This window comes from Mirounga leonina, unplaced genomic scaffold (assembly GCF_011800145.1).
Source record: "Mirounga leonina isolate KUSES-001 unplaced genomic scaffold, KU_Mleo_1.0 Mir_101595, whole genome shotgun sequence".
Taxonomy (NCBI): Eukaryota; Metazoa; Chordata; class Mammalia; order Carnivora; family Phocidae; genus Mirounga; species Mirounga leonina.
Window position 1 is genome coordinate 16,173,371 of NW_023270158.1, and position 20,946 is coordinate 16,194,316.

The window sequence follows — 20,946 nt, forward strand, 5'->3', positions numbered from 1 at the left end:
TATTCTTTTAAATTTATTTTTATTGACATACAACATTCTATTAGTTTTAGGTGTGCAACATAATGATTTGAAATATGCACATATTGCAAACTGATGACTACAATAAGTGTAGTTAACACTCACCACCAAAATAGCTGTGTATTTCTTTCTGGTGATGAGAACTTTTAAGATTTACTTGCTTAGCCACTTTGAAATATACAATACAGTATTGTTAACTATAGTCTCCATGCTGTATGTTACCTCCCCGAAATTACTTACAAATGGAAGTTTCTACCTTTTGACCACCTTCACCCATTTTGCCCACCCCCTGCCTACGGCCATCACTAATCTGGTTCTCTGTATCTATGAGTTTCCTTTTTTTTTTTTTTTTTTTTTAAGAGTTCACATATAAGTGAGATCATGTATTTATTGTTCTCTAACTTAGCATCATGCCCTCAAGGTCCATCCGTGTTGTCACAAATGGCAGGATTTTATTCTCTTTGATGGCTTAATATTTCATTGAATATATATATCACATTTTCTTTATCCATTTCTGTCACTGGGCACTAAGGTTGATGCCATGTCTTGGCTATTATAAGTAATGTTGCAGTGAACATGGGGGTGAAGATATCTTTTTGAGATAGTGGTTATGCTTCCCTCAGATAAGTACCAGAACTGGAATTGCTGGATCATGTGGTACTTTAACTTTTAATGTTTTGAGGAGCCTCCATACTGTTTTCCATAGTGGCTGCACCAATTTCTATTCCTTCAATAATGCCCAAGAGTCCCCTTTTCTCCACATTCTCACCAACCCCTTTTATCTCTTGTCATTTTTTATTTATTTATTTATTTATTTATTTATTTATTTATTTAATTTATTTTTAAAGATTTCATTTATTTATTTGAGAGAGAATGAGAGAGAGCACATGAGAGGGGGGAGGGTCAGAGGGAGAAGCAAACTCCCTGCCGAGCAGGGAGCCCGATGTGGGACTCGATCCAGGGGCTCCAGGATCATGACCTGAGCCGAAGGCAGTCGCTTAACCAACTGAGCCACCCAGGCGCCCTCTTGTCATTTTTATAATAGCCATTCTAACAGGCGTGAGGTAAAATCTCATTGTGGTTTTGATTTGTATTTCCCTGATGATTTAGTGATGTTGAGTGCTTTTTCATGTACCTCTTGGCCATCTGTTTGAGATCAGGAAGCATGTGCCTTTTGGACATAAACACTGTAAAATGTCTATTCAGCTCTTCTCTTTTAAAATCAGATTTTTTTTCCAATTGAGTTATAGGAGTTCTTCATGTATTTTGGGTAATACTCTCTTACCACAGGATTTGCAAATGTTTTCAGTTTAATGGAGTCCTACTTGTTTATTTTTGTGTGTGTTTCCTTTGCTTTTGGTGTTAAATCTAAAAAGTCATTGCTGAGATGGATGGCAAGGAGTTTACCCCCTATGTTGTCTTCTAAGAATTTTATGGTTTCGGGTCATATGTTCAAGTCTTTAATCCATCTTGAGTTTTGTGTATGATATAAGATAGTGGTGTTGTTTCATTCTTTTGCATGTGGATAGCCAGTTTTCCCAACAATATTCATTGAAAAGACTATCCTTTCCCCACTTTATATTCTTGGCTCCTCTGTTGTAAATAAATTGATTATATATGCATGGGTTTATTTCTGGGCTTTTTACTCTGTTCCATTGATGTTTCTGTTTGTTTTTAATGTCAATACCACATTTTTTGGACTAGTCTGGCTTTGTAATATAGTTTGAGATCAGGAAGCATGATGCCTCCAGCTTTGTTGTTCTTTCTCAAGATTGCTTTGGCTATTGGGGGTCTTCTTTGGTTCCAGACCCATTTTAGGAATGTTTGTTCTCTTTCTGCGAAAAATACCATTGGAATTTTGATAGGGATTGCATTAACTCTGTAGATTGCTTTGGGGTGGGATGGGCATTTTAACAGTATTCTTCTAATCCGTGAGTACAAAATATCTTTGCATTTTTTTGCATCTTCTTCAAATTCTTTTATCAATGTCTGATAGTTTTCACCGTACAGGTCTTTCACTATCTTAATTTAATGTATTCCCAGGTATTTTATTTCTTTTTGATGTAAATGAGATTGTTGTTTTAATTTCTCTTTCTGATAGTTCGTTATTAGAGTAAAGAAACAACAGATTTCTGTATATTGATTTTGTATCCTGCAACTTTACTGAATTCATTTATTCTAACAGTTTTTTGGTGGAGTCTACAGGGTTTTCTGTATATAAAACACTTCATCTGCAAATTGAGAGAATCTTTCTTCCTTATGATTTGGAAGCCTTGTATTTCTTTTTGTTATGGGATTGTTTTGGCTAGGATTTCCAATACTATGTTGAATCAAAGTGGTTGAGAGTGGGCATGCTTGTCTTGTTCCCAATTTTGGAAGAACAGCTTTCGGTTTTTCACTGTCGAATACGATGTTAGCTGTGGACATGTTATATACGGCCTCTATGATGTTGATGTATGTTCCCTCTGTGCCCACTTTCTAATAGTTTTTATCATGGATGAATACTGAATTTTGTCAAATGCTTTTTCTTCCTCTACTGAGATGATTATATATGATTTTCATCCTTTATTGTGTTGATGTGGTATGTCATATTGATTTGCAGATGTTGTCCATTAACTTTGGACACTTTCTAGATCCTTGAGCTGAGAGTTGGAGACTTTCCTTGTATCTTGATGTAGGTATTTATTGCGATGAACTCCCTCTTTGAACTGCTTTTGCTGGGTGCCATAACTTTTGGTTATGTTGTTTCCACTTTCATTTGTCTCAAGGTATTTTTTTATTTCTCTCTTTTTGGTCCACTGGTTGTTCAGAAGGATGTTGTTTAATCACCCATTTGCGGATTTTCCTATTTTCTTGTAACGGATTTCTAGTTTCAGACCATGGTGGTCAGAAAAGATGCTTGATTTCAATTTTTTCAAACTTACTAAGACTTGTTTGATGGCCTCTAACATATGATCTTTCCCTGGAGCAATGTCCCAGTTGTGCTTTAGAATGTGTTCTCTGTTTTTGGATAGAATGTTTATATAATCTGTTAAATCTTTCTGGTCTAACGTGTCATTTAAGTCCAGTGTTTTTCTACTGATTTTCTGTCTATATGATCTACCCATTAATGAAAAGTGGGATATTGAAGTCCCCTACTATTATTGTACTACTGTTAATTTCTCCCTTTAGATCTGTTAATATTTGCTTTCTATATTTTGGTGCTCCCCATGTTGGGTGCATAAATATGTACAAATGTCATATCCTCTTGTTGGACTGACCCCATATCATTATGTAGCGCCTTTTGTTGTTTCTTACTACAGTCTTTGTTGTAAAGTCTATTGCGTCTGATGTAAGTATAACCACCCCGGCTTTTAGTTTCATTTCCATGGAGTATCTTTCTCTATCCCTTTACTCTCAGTCTGCATGTGTGCTTACATGTAAAGTGAGTCTCTCAGAGGCAGCATATCAGATGCATGTTCTTAAAGTGTTTTGGAGTATAGGTTAAGACACACAATATCCCATTAGTTTCAGGTGTACAACATAGTCGCCGATCTTCTCTATACCTTATGTGCTGCTCATCACAAGTGTGGCTACCATCTGTCATCACACAGTGCTATTCTATCATTGACTTTGTTCCCTGTGCTGTGCCTTTTATTCCCGTGACTTACTCATCCCATCACTGGAAGCCGGTTACTTCCTGTTACCCCACCCCTCTCCCCTCTGGCAACCATCAGTTTGTTCTCTGTATTGATAAATCCGACTCTGCTTTTTTGTTTGTTCACTTATTGTGTTTTTTAAGATTTCACATAGGAGTGAAATCATCAGGTATTGGTCTTTCTCAGTCTGTCTTATTTCAGTTGGCATATGGCGCTGTAGGTCCTGGACAGGGCTTTTTTTAAAATCCATTTAGTCACTCTAGGTCTTTTGATTGGAAACTATAATCTATTTTCATTTAAAGTAATTTTTCATAGGTATGCCCGTATTTTCAAAATTGTTTTCTGGCTATTCTGTATTTCCTTTGTTCCTTTTTTTTTCTCTTGTTCTCTTCCTCCGTGGTTTGATGATTTTCTATAGTTGTATGCCATGACTTCTTTCTTTGTCTCTGTTGTGTCTACTACAAGTTGTTCTGTGGTCACCATGAGGCTTATGTAAAATCTATTTGTAACAGTCTATTGAAAGTTGATAACTAAGTTTTGAATGCATTCTAAAGCTCTACATTTTTACTCCCCTCTCAACATTTTATGTTTTGGATGTCACAACTGGTATCTTTTTACCTAGTGCATCCATTAACGAATTATTATGGTCATTTTTTACTACTTTTGTCTTTTAACCTTCCTACGAAATTTCTAAGTGGCTAATCCACCTCCCTCACAACATTATTCCAAATGTAATGATATGGTTACCTTTACCAAGGAGATTTATATTTTCATATGTTTTCCTCTTACTAACTAGTGCCCTTTCATTCAGCTTCAAGAAGCCCCTTTGGGGGTGCATGGGTGGCACAGTCAGGTAAGTGTCTGACTCTTGGTTTCAGCTCAGATCATGATCTCAGGGTCGTGGGATCAAGCCCTGTGTCAGGCTGGGCCCTCAGCATGGAGTCTGCTCCAGACTCTCCCTCTGCCCAGGCTGCTTGCTCACTCTCTCTTTCTAAAATAAATAAATCCTAGAAGTCCCTTTAACTTCTCTTGTGAGACGGGCCTAGTGGTGCTGAACTCCTTCAGCTTGTCTGGAAAATGTTTTCTATCTTTCCTTCACTTCTGAAGGACAACTTTGCAAGACAGAGTATTTTGGGTGGCAGTTTTTTTCTTTCAACACTTCAAATGTATCATCCAGTTCCATTCTGACCTGCAAAGTTTGTGCTCAAAAACCTGCTGCTGGTCTTATATGGGCTGCTTTGAGGATTCTCTCCCTTGTCTGTATCTTTTGAAAAAAAATTTTTTTTAAGATTTTATTTATTTATTTGAGAGCGAGAAACAGCATGAGAGGGAAGAGGGTCAGAGGGAGAAGCAGGCTCCCCGCTGAGCCGGGAGCCCGATGCGGGACTCGATCCCAGGACCCTGGGATCATGACCTGAGCCGAAGGCAGTCGCTTAACCAACTGAGCCACCCAGGCGCCCGAAAATTTAATTCTAATGAGTCCTGGTGTGGGTCTCTTTTAATTCTTATTTGGAATTCTCTGGGCTCCTGGATCTGGATGTCTGTTTCCGTCCTCAAGTTAGGAAAGTCTTCTCACCCTTTTGTTCTCTCTCTGCTCCTGTGAAATCCCTATAATGTGAATATTTGTCAGCTTGAGAGTATCCTAATAATTCTCTTAGGCCATTTTTGGCCTTTGTTCTTTTTGCTCTTCCAGTGGATGGATTCTGCTGTCCTGTCCTCGAAGCTTCTTATGCAGTCTGTTACTGAACCCCTCTCATGTAGTTCTCAGTTCAATTGCTGTGTTCTTCCGCTTCATGGTTTCTATTGGGTACTTACGTTTTCTCTGTTGAAGAAGTTCTCACCTTAATGGCACTGTTCTCCAGACCTCGACGAGCATCTTTATGACCATTGTTTTGAACACTTTATCAGGTATATCACTTCTCTCCATTTCACGACCTTTTTTTTTTGTGATGAAATTTTTTTTTTTGCTATTTTAATAATTTTTTTATTATGTTAGTCATCATACAGTACATCATTAGTTTTTGATGTAGTGTTCCATGATTCATTGTTTGCATGTAACACTCAGTGCTCCATGCACGTCTGTTTTGACGTTTTATTTTCTTTGATTTGGAACATAGCCCATTTCATTTTCTTTGACACTGCGTTGGCTTCTATGCATTGGATAAAACAGCCACCTCTCCCAGTCTTGGACTGGTTTACAATTCTTGTAGGAGATGAACCTTACCTTTCAACCCTGCCCTAGTTCTTGGTCGTCTCTCACACATTTGCAATCGTCCCGGCAGCCTTCTTAGTGGCACCCAGTATTTGAGGGCATGCCAAGACCAGGACAAGACCTGTCAGTGTCCCAAAGGGGAGGATCTCAGCCAGCAGCTTCTAAAGTATGGAGCTATACTTTTTTCAGGGACAGACGGGAGTTTGTTCCCTCCTAGGTGACGGCCATTTACATTCTCTTGTTTGCGGCCATCCCACTGAACCTGTGAACACAAGCTCTGCTGGCCTCTAGAGCCAGATGATCAAGCTCTGTGTTTACTGGATGGCAGCCACGAAAACCACAGCATCAGATACGTGCATAGTCTCCTTTCAAAGAGCTAGCACGTGACCTGCAGGGAGGCAGGAAGATCAGCCTCTGCGGAGTATTTCGGGTGGTCCCTAAATGTGTGTCAAATTAGAATTCTACACCTCAGGCTGAAGCTTTTACCAGGAACAAATAGGCCTCCTCCAAGGACAAGTGGGCGCATTTCCGTGTGCTCCCTCTGAGCTCAGCCGTGGAGGGTTAGCCACAGGGAGTCCTTGTGAGTCCTTGAAGTACTGTCTCTCCGTTCACGATAACCTTGTGGATCTCTTGGACTCATGCCCTGTTGAACTGAAAGCCCGATGTTTTGGGGGCTCACTCCTCAGGAAGAAGCTGAAAGTTGTGAGCTCCTTCCCGGTTATGGTATGGAGGGCTGGGGGTTATGGTGGCACTGTGCCTCAGCCTCTCCTACCTGTTTCTTTGTGGGGTGTCCCCTCGCCACATCTGCCTCATAGGGGTAGGCGTCACTGAGCTACTTTCTGAATTTCTTTCCGAGGCACTTGTTCTGTATGTAGCTGTAGGTCTGGTGTGTCTGTGGGAGGAGGCAATTTCAGGACTCTGTTTTCTTGCCATCTTTAACCAGACCCTCTCCGGTAAACTTCTTAAGTGTGTGGATTGTTGCATGTGTACACAGGGATGTGTTGGGCTTGCTTAGTAAAACATTCCTTTCACAAGCACTGTACTGAACGTTTCTTGCTTGCATAGACAGGGCTCAAGTGCTAGGGAGAAGGAGGAAATGCTACTAACTACAAAACAGAATAGATTATGAGATCTAATGAGGATGAAATTCCCCAAAAAGAAAGGATGGTATATTTTGGGCTAAAGGAAACACTGCCCACAGGTGAGCGCGACAGCACGCTCTGTGTGGATGAGCACCGGCCCTGCCGATGGAGGGAGGCATCGCGTTCAGAGGCTGGAGAGGAAGGGGGAGTTCAGCTGATCACTGGCAGAAGCTGTGAGGTGTTTTGCTCTGTGTGTGAGAAGAAACAGACTGACCTGGATGCTTGGCGGTAGCTGGGCTGGGCTTGGCTAAAGAAGGTAGAGAAAGGATGTACTTTGGGAGTGACGAATATATTTAGTACCTTGTTTGTGATCATATCAGGGGCATATGCATAGGTCCAAAATCATACTTCAAAAACGAAGAAAGGGTGGTAAAGGACTATCTTTGTGCAGGTTGGAAAATTAGATGATGTTCTGGAAGCTGACCAGGATTTAAGACTGGGTTACTTTTTTATCCAACAGACACTCAGCAATCTTGAGGAAAGCCTTGAGTGATGCCGTGAGAAGTGGTAATTGGGTGTAAAATATTTAACTTGAATCCAAGAGTGAGGGACATCCTACAGAGCAAGTTGCTCTGACCTCTTCTAAAATGTCAGTGTTATGAAAAATGTAGAGAGGCTGGGGAAGTGTTCTAGATCACGGGAGACTAAATCCTGAATGGAAAAAAATAGAAAGCCGTAAAGAATGGGGCTATTTCAACTTAAATTCCGTCTAGCAGTGTTGTATCAGTGTTAATTTCCTGAGTGCGATCATTCTTTTGTGGTTATGTAAGAGGGCATCTTTCACTTCAGAAGATACATACTGAAGTATTTAGATATGGAATGTAATCATTAAATGGGTCAGTTAAACTCTGCACATACAGTATAAACGTGGCAAACTGTTCAATTAACTCCAATTCTGCCACATTTTGAAATTATTCTAAAGCAGCCAGGGAATCTCTTAATGTTTTTTAAGGAAAAGTGAGTGGGAAGAAGGGTACAAGTCATCAGAGGTAAGGAGTTGCTGGTAAAGCTCCTGTATACGTAGCTCATGAAAGCCAAACTTAGCAAGTTTGTCTTTTCCAATAGAATGTAAGCTTCATGACACTGTCCCAGTTAAAAAAAAGTCATTTTAGGGGCGCCTCAGTTGTTAAGCGTCTGCCTTCGGCTCGGGTCCTGGGATCGAGTCCCGCATCTCGGGGGGGGGGGGGGAAGCCTGCTCTCCCCCCGCTTGTTTTCCCTCTCTCTCTCAAATAAAATTTTTTTTTTTTAAAGTTTTTATTTATTTATTTGACAGAGAGACACGGCGAGAGAGGGAACACAGGGGGAGTGGGAGAAGCAGGGAGCCCGATGTGGGGCTCGATCCCAGGACCTGGAATCAGCTTGATCCCAGGACCTGGAATCATGACCTGAGCTGAAGGCAGACGCTTAACGACTGAGCCACCCAGGTGCCCCTCAAATAAAATCTTTAAAAGTCATTTTAAAGAACGCAGTTCTCTATCCACACTATGGTTCTGTAAATCCCAATCACAGCTCAGACCTTCAAAGCACGAGGATACACGCTTACCCGTGTGTGTCCTTCAGGAAGATCGCTGTTTTTTTTTTTTTTTTTTTTTCACTTAAAGGAAGTTGACTTACACAGTTGGAAAAAAGATCACCTTTGGATTTAGTCTTTTCTTTCAGAGAACAAAGGTTGCCAATCCATTTTCTACTAGCCAGTTAGCCGAACTCACCAAACAGAGCACTTCTGTCCTTGTTTTCTGTTCTGCCACGTGCTGTCATTTGGGTGCTTTCTTGGGCCAGTGTTGACAGGCCTACATAATGACTGCTTATGACTGCTTCTAAGCACCCAGGGCCGTGAATCTCACTTGTTAAAATAGGCAATGCAGTTTTACATGCTTTGCTTGCTTCAAAGAAAGGTACAAAAACTCTGTTGTTTTTGGAGTTTACAGACTTTTAAGAGGCATACGTTTTTTTCCTATGCCAAACTCTCATTTTCAGTCCCAGCAGTCCAGTAGTTCTATTCAGATCTCACAGTGGGGAGAGAATCTGATGTGAACACTGCCCCCAATCACTGAGCTGTGATAAAGCCACTTCACCCACATTCTGTTCCTTCACAAAGCAAAACAACTGAAGCCTGGCTTTCCTGCAAGGCTTGACTTCTCTGGAGGAACACAGGACTCTGCCCAGTGCCTGAGGTTCATCATTCAGCCCCCCTACCATCTAATGAGCCCAACCTGGTCTCCTCGAACCCACGAAAAGCCCCCTCTCAGTGGTCTCCATTTTTCCTGACCATGGTCCCTTGATTCTTCCTTTTGGTCCATCACTTTACCTCCCTATACGCTACTCTCATGGAACACCTTAAGTACAAAATGAATTTGCTTTGAGGAATCAAGGAGACCCAGGTCTCTCCCTTTCTGTGAGGTAAGATCTAGAGAGGATCCAGGGAAAAGGAAACATAAAAGATGGGATTCCTCATGCTGGGCCTTAGGACAGGAGGAAGGGGGTGCCTAGGTGTCCGACTCTTGGTTTTGGCTCAGGTCGCATTCTCCTGGGTTGTGGGATCAAGCTCCATGCTCAATGGGGAGTCTGTCTCTGCCCCTCTCTCCATGTGTGTGCACTCTAAATTTTTTTTTAACGATTTTTTTACTTATTTATTTGACAGAGAGAGCACAAGCAGGGGGAGAGGGAGAAGCAGTCTCCCCGCTGAGCAACTTGATCCCAGGATCCTGAGATCATGACCTGAGCCACCCAGGCGCCCTTAAAATAAATCTTTAAAAAAGAGAGGAGGAGAAATGAGGGGGCTAAAGCAAGTATCTGTGGCCTTCACAATGTCTAAGTCTAGCATGGCAGGAAAAGCCAAGAAGCAGATGGCTGGTGACATTCTATTATCATTTATGCCTCATGCCCTCCAGCTTTCTGAGAACCCAGTCCTTGGCAAAGAACACTGTGGAAGAGTAACACTAGATCATTTCCTCGACAAACTCATCTTTCACTTAAGTCCTCATTGTGACTGAGTCATGTTCCAAGTCTCTTAACTGATCTTGACATGATCCAACGAGCTGTCACTTTTCATTCCCACTGAGCCCTTTCCTGCATTGGACCTGTTGCTCACATCTGCCTTCTACCTGCTTTCCCCTCCTTCACTACCCCATCGCCCAAAGGGAGGTCTTTCAAGACCCTGGATCCAAACACCTTTGTTCTACGTTTCTCCTCTCATACCCTTCGGCTACCACTTCTGTGGAGCGCACCGTCACCTCCCCCAGCCTGCCCTTTCCCACCAGTTACAGACCTGCGCTTTTGCTTCTTTCCGCACATGACTCAGACCCGCCAGTTTCTCACAAATAGTATGTACCCAGTCAAAAGGATCACGATCTCCTTCCAACCCCATCATTTCCAGGCAAGCCCCCAGCCCTAGGTACTTGGTTTGCAAATAGTAGTCTCCCAGTCTTCTAGCAAGCCTATACTATGAACTCCCAGAACTGGGCCTTGGTGTTGGCCTCTTATAGGTGGAAAGATGGGTTACTTTGGGCCAGAAACAGCTGCCGGGATACCTCTTTGGAGACATTTCTTACCAGGTATATATGATTTTCAGTGGCTCCCCAACTCCGACCAAAATGAGTCCAACACCTTTGCACAACATTCCTGTCAACGTGACCCCAGCCTTCCTCTGTGGCGTTACTTCCCTCCCTCTACCCTGGCCCTTCTGCTTGGACCCCATTTTTCTACTGACATGGACTGTTGGCTCGTTTCTGCCCTTGGCCCAAGGTCTTCATCTCTACATCTCCACTTCACGCTCTTCTTTCTTCAAAGAGTGCTGGGTTCCTACTTTACCCTTCAAAACTGTTCACAAACATCCATTCATCATAAAGCCTTTTCTGTTCTCCAAAATGAATGAAACTTGACTACTATACTGCCTTGTTCTGAGTAACTGAATGGCCCCTTGAGGGGGTTTGGACTATGTGACTCATCTTCGCACCCTGAAGACCTTTATGACCGTGGCTTGTATAGAGTAGGGGACTTAGCTGATGATGTGAACCTCTGAGCAAACAGTTCACCGTTTCCAGACCTTAAGAGCAAACCAAATCCAACAGCAGCTGAGAGACGCTTACCCATGGATTCTGAAGTCTGACTGCCGACCACCCGAAGCAGCATAGGCTGGCTGCTGTCCGACCTCTGAAGAGAGGTAGAAGGAGAAGACACCGTTGTACCATTCACCTTGGCCTCTGCCTGGGGCTAAGGTAGCCGAAAGAAAGCAGGATTAGTTTTCAGGATAAACACTCAAATAACTGTACAAATATAAAAGGACTACTCATAGCACTCAGAAATGAGAACCTTTTCTCATTAGAAACCTCCCACATGTTGCTGTTGGTAAGCTCCATGGATATTGTCTTTGTACCTGAATCGTGCCCTCCTTACACATTTGAAAAGAAATTACAGCTATGATGGAACAAGATATATAAAATCATTAGACCAAATAACTGAAAGATTTAGAAGGTCACCTGAGAATGGTAAAACCATGTGAGACCACAACAGTGTAGGAGAGAATTCATACTTTTGTCAAGTATGAAGTAACACGATGGAGAGAACAGATCTCCAACTTTAAAATTCCCAGAAAGTCAGGACCTCGGGCAGGGAGGGCCTACTACAATGCACTGTCTTGCTAGGTTTTCACTGGAGGCTGAAGAAATTATGTTTTAGGAATTAGAAAAAAAATCAAAAGGTCGACCAGGAAATAAGACAAATTGCCCACTTTTAGGAAACCAGGGGAAACCTTGCAGAATTTTTTTCCCCAAGGTGATTTTTAAATGGCTCAAATAAAAAAAAATTTGTAGGCAACGATCTTGAACGAACATAAAAAAGATACACTAGCTTTCCTCCTCTGTCTTCTATCCCTTGAGAGCCAGCTCTTTGCTCGGCACATCCTAAGTCCTCAACAAATCAATACTTGTTGTAACTCTACAATGGACTCTGAGTTCTCTAAGAGAAGAGACAGGAATCTTGGTCAATATCCCAGGTTAGAGAGATGTGGGCCTCACTTGCTCCAGCAGCTGCCTGAGCCTATGTAACTGTGACTCCAGCTGTTTGTTGTGATCTTCCAGGATTTGCATCCTGGCTTCCAGGCGGCCTTTGTGCTGACGCAGTAGCTTGGCCTCGGCAATGAGCTCAGCATCCCGGGGACTTTGGGGAGAAGTGGGCATCATTTCAGGCGGGGACGGCAGTGGGGACAGGCCTTTATGTTCATGCTGCTGCTTGAGACGATCATATTCTGCTTGCAGATTTCTGTTGGCATCACAGAAAGTGGGAAAAGAAAAAACCCAGAAAGTTGAAAATCATCATCAGATTTCATATAAAATGGCAGAGAGATACATCTGACCACCACCACACACAACAGCAAGCAAAAGAGAGGTACTTAATGGTTTTTATGATGACGATCCTCGCAATGCTTAAGAAACAAAAGAAAATCGGAAGAGTCTGTGTGTGAGGGGAGATGCTTTTCAACCTCTTATGAGCGCCACATTCAGATGAGCAAGCAGCAATGGGTTCAGTCATTTTACAACCATTTGCTTATAATGTCATGAGATTACAAATTTTTATACCTCTGTCAACACGGGTTTGCTTAAAAAAAAAAAAATCACACATTCGCAACAGCAATGGGGAACAACAGCCTAGCAGCAATGTAACCATGAACCTACCACACTGTTTCAATAAATGAAACATCTGCCGTGTTTTCTTCAAAAAGTTTTTGAAGAAATAAAGCTGCAGCTTTCCGATGTATTCCCCTCGGTACCCTAGCAGCCCTTCCTCCCCCATTGCGCACCCCCCCCCAAAGGAGATAATGCCATTCTGAATTCAATGTCCATCATTACCACGAATGTATGCACAAAGATTAGGTTGAACTTAGTCAACATGCTGATATTTGGCTGTTCGTCTTACCTACAAAAGTGGCCGTTTCATGTGATTGAACCTGTTATTTTGCATGTTCTTAAACTTTAAGAACATTATGTTTAAGAAGATACATACCATTCTAAGAGTTGCTTTTTGCCTTCAACACCGTTTTGGAGTTTATCCAGGTTGATACATAATAGTTCCTGATTTTAATTGTCGTAAGGTATTATTCTGCTGCTTGAATAGGTCAACAACATTCTCATGCCAGTGGATATTTAAGTTTCCACTCATCACTATTACAAACAAAGATGCAATTAACTTCCTTCTGTCTCCTTGGATACCTGTTTACGAGATTCTTTACAGAACATAGCTGGATGTGGAATTGTTTGGGTTTGAGCAATCTCTTTAACTGCGTTCATGGCATCCGGTAGTACACACATTTTAAATTTCAATATGTTCCTCTATGTTTTCTGCTTTTTATGTTTTAAGAAAATCTTCCTTACACCTCCATTTTACAGTTTAATTCACCCAGAATCTTTTGTGCCTGGTGTAAAGACATGATCTAATTTTACTCCCAATCCCATAGGTTAAGTGATGAAGCCAGCCTCTTTGTAAAGTCCATCTTTTCTTCACTGATTTCTAAGGGGAGCTCTGCAATACATCAAGTGCCCATAAATACATCAGTGTGCTTCTGAGCTCTCTGTTCTGTGGGTTTATTTTTATGTCCCCATGCAGATCACTTACTACAACTTGAAATAAATTGGTGTCTGGGAGGACTTCCTACTCTGTCCTGCCTTAAAAGTGTCTTGGTGGTTCTTGTTGAAATTTAGGCTTTGAATAACAGTGGGGGTATCTAGGTTCAACAGGGAAGAAGTGACTTCATGTTATGGAGTCTTCACATCCAAGAATGTGCTGAGTCTCTGAACTCCAATCTTGCTTACTTTACGTCCATTAAAATTCACCGTGCTTTTTCCTCTAGCTCTGCAGGTTGAATGCTGAAACCGTTTATGTTTTTTAATAAATACATTTAAGGGTATAGATTTCCTTCTTGCTTTAGAATTGCTGAGATGGTAGTTCCAACGGAGGACACTGCTACTATTGATTAGAACGTTTGATCTCTTGCTTCTCGTTTCAGGAAATACCAAGTAAGATGACAGATTCCTGTTGCTCACAGATGATGCTTCGTCAGCTGAGAGAACTGCCTATTCACGAATGGTGGAGGTCTGGATCTCTGAGAAAAGGCATGAGAGGCAAGCAGAGTCTTCCCACTGTCCAGCTTGCAAAAGTAAGATCATCTCATGACCAGGTTTCAGTTAAGGAAATATTTTCGGATAGTCCATACTTGAAAGACCCACAGGGGATGGTATGGCTTCCAAAATGCTGGATGTCCACGTGGAAGAAGACATAAAATCCAGTGTATTCTTTTTTTCTGTTTAAAGCTCTATCCTGGACCTAATTTTACAAGGTTTCTAGAATTGTTGAAAGTCATGCAGGAAATCGATACCTGATCTTTCTCATCGACAGGAATATCCTCTCTGATCTGTTTTGACTGAAATCCTGTCTATCTTCTATGAATCTGCAAGGAGGGCTGTGTGTACGCACTTTGTTTCAGGGCAAGTCGCTTTGACAAAGGAGTAGTAAGACACTTCATCGAAACAAGTTTACCCGAAGCCAGATTCTGCACATCAGTCCTCTAGGTAGGAATCCATGTGTATAGTTGACAGCAATTAAATCCAATTCCTAACTACTCAACTGGCAATCGTCGAAATATTTCCGTGACCTTGAAGCAGCATCCAGTGTTTACGAGGTTTCATGTGATGGGAGTTAACTCCCCCCCCACCCCCCGCAGCTGCTCATGAACCTAGAAGAAATCCAGCTTCACTGCAAAGTCCCAACCAACAAACACCACCCTTTAGCAGAGAATCCTATTCAAGATTCTTCTTTCTACCAGACTGTTCATCCACAGTGTTCATTTTGAAAACACTATTTTTAGATGTGGACTTCAGCCTAGTACAGCAAATGATTACCGTCTTCCCCCCCACTCTTCACAAAGATACACACAGGAGAGACTACCTTTTCTGGAGAGGTCTTCCTTGGTATCTTGATCTTCTGGGTCGAGTTGTCCAAAGATCTTTTTCTGAGTTCTTTCTAAGTGTCTTTGTTCATAAAACACGGTTTAGTATATACAACACATTACATTTCTATTTATATGTTTTCCAGGGAAAACCAGAAAAAGCTCATTTGAATCTGCCAGGGCTGTGAAGAATACCAATTGCTCTACGGAGGCCCTTTCTTGCCTTCCCAGATGTGGGAAATTGCTCTCAGGAAACCATTTCCTTAAAGACTCATATCCTTCTTCAGTTCTGGAAGATTCTCAGCTATTGTGCCTTCAAATACTGCTTCTCTGCCATTTCCTCCATGTTCTTCTGAAACTCCTCCTAGATATATTTGGGAGCCTGGTGGTAAATTCTCCATTTCTCTTCACTGCTTACTTACGTTTTTTTAATTCCCTGATCTCTGATGGGGTACAGTCTAGTAATTTCAATGACCACAGTTTGCGTTTCCAAAGATGTTCTTTGGCAGATCCATTTGGTTCTTGGCTATTTTATTTTTTACATATCTATTTAAGTCAGCCCTACACCCAGAACTGGGCTCGAACTCATGACCCTGAGATTGAGTCACATGCCTTACTGACTCAACCTACCGCCGGGCGCCCCAGTTCTTTGCTATTTTCATAAATGCTATTTCCTTATTGCGTTCCTCTCCTTCCCAACTCACCTCTCTGCGTCAAGCAGTTTTGTGGCTGCTCCCACCCAGGGCCTCTGGTCTAGAGCTAGGTCTTAGATTGCAAGTTTATGGCTCTTGGATTGAGTGGTACGAATGCAGTGATTGCTCTCTTTCATCACCAGGCACCATGGTTCAGGTCCTGGTTTCAAGGCCGTGAAGCGATGCCCTCCTTCGCAACTGCACACCTCGCCTCCTCCCCAGGCTACCTACCGGAGAGTGTCATGCCACATCCATGGCTACAGAGAAGCTCTTGTCCCCTGCAGAGGCCCAAATTGGTCATTTTTCATTTCAAGTACAAGTCTGTGTGTATGTCTCTCCAAATGTGTTTTTGCAGAGCCCTGATTTTTAAAAGGTGGGGGCCCCGAGCCAGGCATTTAAAGAGAATTTTAATTCCTGTGGTTACAGCAGGAACAGAAAGTCCACTAACTTATCCCTACATGCTGCTCCCCAAGCCCTGGTTTTCTTCTTTTCATTCCGTATGTTATCTACCACTGGATCAATGGCAGGAGCAGAGGAAGATGCCTCAGAACAAGGGCTCAGGTTATCTTCATCAGATTCCTACCCGGACATGGTGGCTTTATGGACGTACAGTCAGTGCTCCCTCAGTGTGCATGCAAACATAAATTCACCATAACAGGATGCAACGAGCCCAATGGGTGGGGCACCTGGCTGGCTCGATCAGTAGAACATGCAGCTCTTGATTCTGGGGTTGTGAGTTTGAGCCCCATGTTGGGTGTCAAGATTACTTGAAAAAGAAAATCGTTAAAAAAAAAAATAAATGAGCCAAACAAATCTTCTATTAAGCTCAACAACAAACTCAATTTTGTGGGACTAGTTTTCCCTCCTAAAGCTCGGAGGCAGGACAACCTGTCCTGCCAAAGTTTCAAAATTGGCCAGAAAACAAGGAAAATACCAAGTTCTTGGAGTTCATATTCTCTTTGAAAGGTGTTTATTTGAAAGACTGATGTTTAAAGTGTTGAATTAGAGGTAACTTTTCCTAATAAATGTGATCACGGTCGCAGAGTTGTTCAGGGCATCTTTTTGTTAGGGGTTTGGAATTAAAGTTGTTTCCAAGGCATTGGCATAGAGGTTTTTAAAGTGTGTCATGAATATTAGATTTTTTGGGACACAGTATTTATAAAATTTCCATAAAAGACCAGTGGGATACTTACCCCTGTTCCAAGGTGAGTTGTTTTAAAGCTTAACTACAAATACACGGTTTACTTACTTTAACAGTTGGTTGTCGATTTATATTGTTACCAATATATATTTCGCTTTTCTTGCAGTTATACATGTACATCTCACCCCTATTCTCTAATTGTTAGAAATGTATTTATGCTGTCATTTCAACCTAGTTGAATATATGTCAGCAATCAGATGACGACTCCACAGCGAATCTATTTACGTTCTTGATTATCTTGTAAATTATATTTCTCTGGTAGCTCTCTAAAGAACACTAATTCAAATTCAGTGCACATGGCTTTTGTCACCACAGTTTCTTCCAGCAGCAAAGGAAGTCTCCCATTATTAATTTCTTATTCTCCACAGAGCTTTAAAAAAATCCCTCCATTCTACACGTATATACATGTAGCTGATGCATTTTTTGGCATCAAATGTACAAACATGCTTGTCCAGACACCAGTTTACATGAAAAAATTTCCTAACCAGAACATTTCATCCAAAAACCGCAGAATACACATTTTGTTTTTTCAAGTGCACATGGAACCTTCTCTAAGAGCACATGTTAGGCCACAAAACAAGTCTCAGTAAGTTTAAGAAGACTAAAATCACATCAAGCTGCTTTTCTGGCCAGGAGGGTATGGAACTAGAAATCAAGGGCAAGAAACAAGTACTGGAAAAGCACAAACATGTGGAGAATGGGTCAACAAAAAAAATCAGAGGAAATTAAAAAAAATACAGAGACAAATGAAAATGGGAACACCAGGGTTCAAAATCTTTGGGATGCAGCAAAAGAAGTTCATAGGGATACAGGCCTACTTCAAGAAAAAAGCAACAAGTCTCCATCTAACCTAGGCTAATCTATGTGTAGAGGAGCTAGAAAAGGAAAAACCAACAAAGCCCGAAGGTCATAGAAAGAAAGAAATAATAAAGATCAGAGAGGACATAAATGAAAATCTTTAGCCAGACTCATCAAGAGTAGAGAGCTTAAATAAGAAATGAAAGGGGAGAAATAACAACCAACACAATAGAAATACCAAGAATTAGATGCCAATAAACGGGACAACCTAGGTAAATTGCTAGAAACATACACTCTCCCAAAAGTAAGAATTGGGAAGAAGCAGAAAGTTTGAACACACCGCTTAGTACTAATGAAACTGAATCAGTAATTTAAAAAACTCCCAACAAACAGAAGGCTAAGGACCAGATGGCTTCACAGGTGTTTTATACCAAACATTTAAGGAAGAGTTATTACCTATTGTCCCTGAACAGTTCCCAAGAAAGAAAATTACAGGCCAATAGCCCTGATGAACATAGATGAAAAAAATCCTCCACAAAATATTAGCCAACCAAATTCCATACTAAGTTAAAATGATGAATCAACATGACATACCACATTAAGAAAATGAAGGACAGGAGCCATATGATCATTTCAATATATGAAGCAAAAGCATTTGAGAAACTTTAACATCCATTCATGATAAAAACTCTGCACAAGGTGGGCTTAGAGAGAACACTGCTCAACATAATAAAGGCGATATATGACAAACCCACAGCTAACATCATGCTCAATGTGAAAAACTTTAGCGCTTTTCCTCTAAGATTAGCAACAAGACAAGGATGTCCACTCTCACCATTTTTATTCAACATAGTACTGAAAGTCCTAGCCACAGCAATCCGACAAGAAATAAAAGGCATCCAAACTGATAAGGAAGAGGTACAATTGTTACTATTTGCAGATGACATGATACTCTACAGAGAAAACCCTAAAGACTATTAGAATAAATGAATTCAGTAAAGTTCCAGGACACAAAATAAAGTAGAAATCTGTTGTGTTTCAGTACACTAACAATGAAGCAGCAGAAAGACAAAGTAAGAAAACAATCCCATTTCATAACTACATCAAAAAGAATACAATACCTAGGAATAAACTTTAAATACCTAGGAATAGAATTTAACCGAGGAGGTGAAAGGCTTGTACTCTGAAAACTCCAAGGCTTTGATGAAGGACAGAGGACACAAACAAATGGAAAGATATTCAGTGTTCATGGATTAGAAAAATATTGTTAAAATGTCCATACTACCCAAAGAAATCAAAAGATTCAATGCAATCTCTATCAAAATACCAATAGTACTTTTCACAGAACTAGAACCCATAATCCCAGTCTGTATGGAACCGCATAAAACCCCGGGGTAGCCAAAGCACTCTTGAGAAGGAAGAACAAAGCTGGAGGCATCACAATCCCAGATTACAAGTTAAACTACAAAGGTGTACTAATCAAAACAGTATGGTATTGGCACACAAACAAACATCAATGGAACAGAGGGCCCAGAAATCAGTACATACTTAGATGGTCAATGGTCTATGACAAAGGAAGCAAGAATATATAATGGGAGAATTATAGTTTCTTCAATACATGGTGCTGGGAAAACTGGACAGCTATATGCCAAAGAACGAAATTGGACCACTTTCTTACTCCATACATAAAAATAAACTCAAGATGGATTAAAGACCTAAATGTGAGATCTAAAACCATAAAAATTCTAAAAGAACATAGGCAATAATCTCTTGGACACTGGCCTTAGCAACATTTTTTTGGATATGTCTATGTCTCCTCAGGAAAGGGAAACAAAAGTGAAAATAAACTATTAGGACTACATCAAAGTAAAAAGCTTCTACACAGCAAAGGAAATCAACAAACAGGCAACCTACTAAATGGGAAAAGATATTTGCAAATAATGTATCAGATAAGGGGTTAATACACAAAATACATAAACAACTCCTACAAATCAACACCAAAACAAAAAACAAAAAACAAAAAACACACCCATATAAAACAATTAAAACATGGGCAAAGAACCCGAATAGGCTTTTTTCCAAAGAAGACATACAGATGGCCAATGGGCACATAAAAAAAAAAAAAAAGTTTAACATCACTAATCAGCAGGGAAATGCAAATCATAACCCCAGTGAGCTAGCACTTTACACTTGTCAGAATGGCTAGTACCAGAAAACCAAGAAACAAGTGTTGGTGACGAGATGGAGAAAAAGGAAACATGGTGCACTGTTGGTGGGAATGTAAATTGGTGCAGCCACTGTGGAAAACAGTATGGAGTTTCCTCAAAAAATTAAAAATAGCACTACCATATGACTCAGAAATTCCACTTCTAGATACTTATCTGAAGAAAAGACTAACTCAAAAAGATGAATGCACTCCCATGTTCATTGCAGCATTATTCACAATAGCAAAAACAACTTAAGTGTCCACTGAAAGAAAAATGGATGAAGATTAAAAAAAAAAAAAGAAATCTTGCCATTTGTGACAACACGGATGAACCTAGAGAGTATTAGGCTATGTGAAATAAGTCAGACAGAGAAAGGCTAATGAGCATATGATTTCACTTATATGTGGAATCTAAAAACCAAAAGGAACAAACAAACTGAATAGACTCATAAATACAGAGAAGTGGTGGTTGCCAGAGGGGAGGAAAAACAGGGAGACGAGGTGAATTAGGTGAAGGGGAATAAGAGGTACAAACTTTGAGTCATAAGTTATGCGTCAATAATGGTAACTACACTTATCGTGGGGAGCAACCGCATGCTGGACAGAATTGAATCACGATGTTGTATATGTGAGACTAATATAACATTGTATGTCAATTATACTTAAATTAAAAATTGTAACTGTATGATGTTAGACAAAAAATAAGTTTTTAAAAAGAGCTCGTGAAAAATACAACATGAAAGGACTCAACCTGTCATTTACTCACATATGAAAATGAACAAAATGTTGGCTCACATTTTCTTTCCTTTAGAACTTCATGGATACTACTCTACAAGTACTGAATGTTACTCTAGAACAAAAGGTTACACAAAAAAGAAAAAAAAAAAATTTCCTAAGCATGGGCCCCTGGCTGGCTCAGTAAGAAGAGCCTGCAACTCTTGATCTCAGGGTCATAAGTTCGAGCCCTATTCTGGGTATAGAGATTACTTAAAAATAAATACGTTTCCTTAGCAACTAATGGATCTAAGAATCAAATTGGCCTTACATCCACCTGCTAAAAACACGAATGCACCTGGCCCCTCCAGCAATCATAACTACCC

The 20,946-nt window shown here is 40.8% G+C and overlaps 1 protein-coding gene across 13 annotated transcripts in view; it reads right to left on the reverse strand.

Annotated features, from left to right (window-relative positions):
• The window catches only part of DMD (dystrophin), a 1,717,438-nt gene that overhangs the window by 20,247 nt on the left and 1,676,245 nt on the right, over positions 1 to 20,946 (reverse strand). For all 13 annotated transcript variants that reach the window (XM_035001266.1, XM_035001277.1, XM_035001248.1 and 10 more), the window contains 2 exons: positions 12,026 to 12,269; positions 11,099 to 11,222 (listed from right to left, as the gene is read on the reverse strand). In XM_035001266.1, coding sequence (XP_034857157.1) covers positions 11,099 to 11,222; positions 12,026 to 12,269 — 368 coding nt within the window. The remainder of the gene's footprint in view (positions 1 to 11,098; positions 11,223 to 12,025; positions 12,270 to 20,946) is intronic.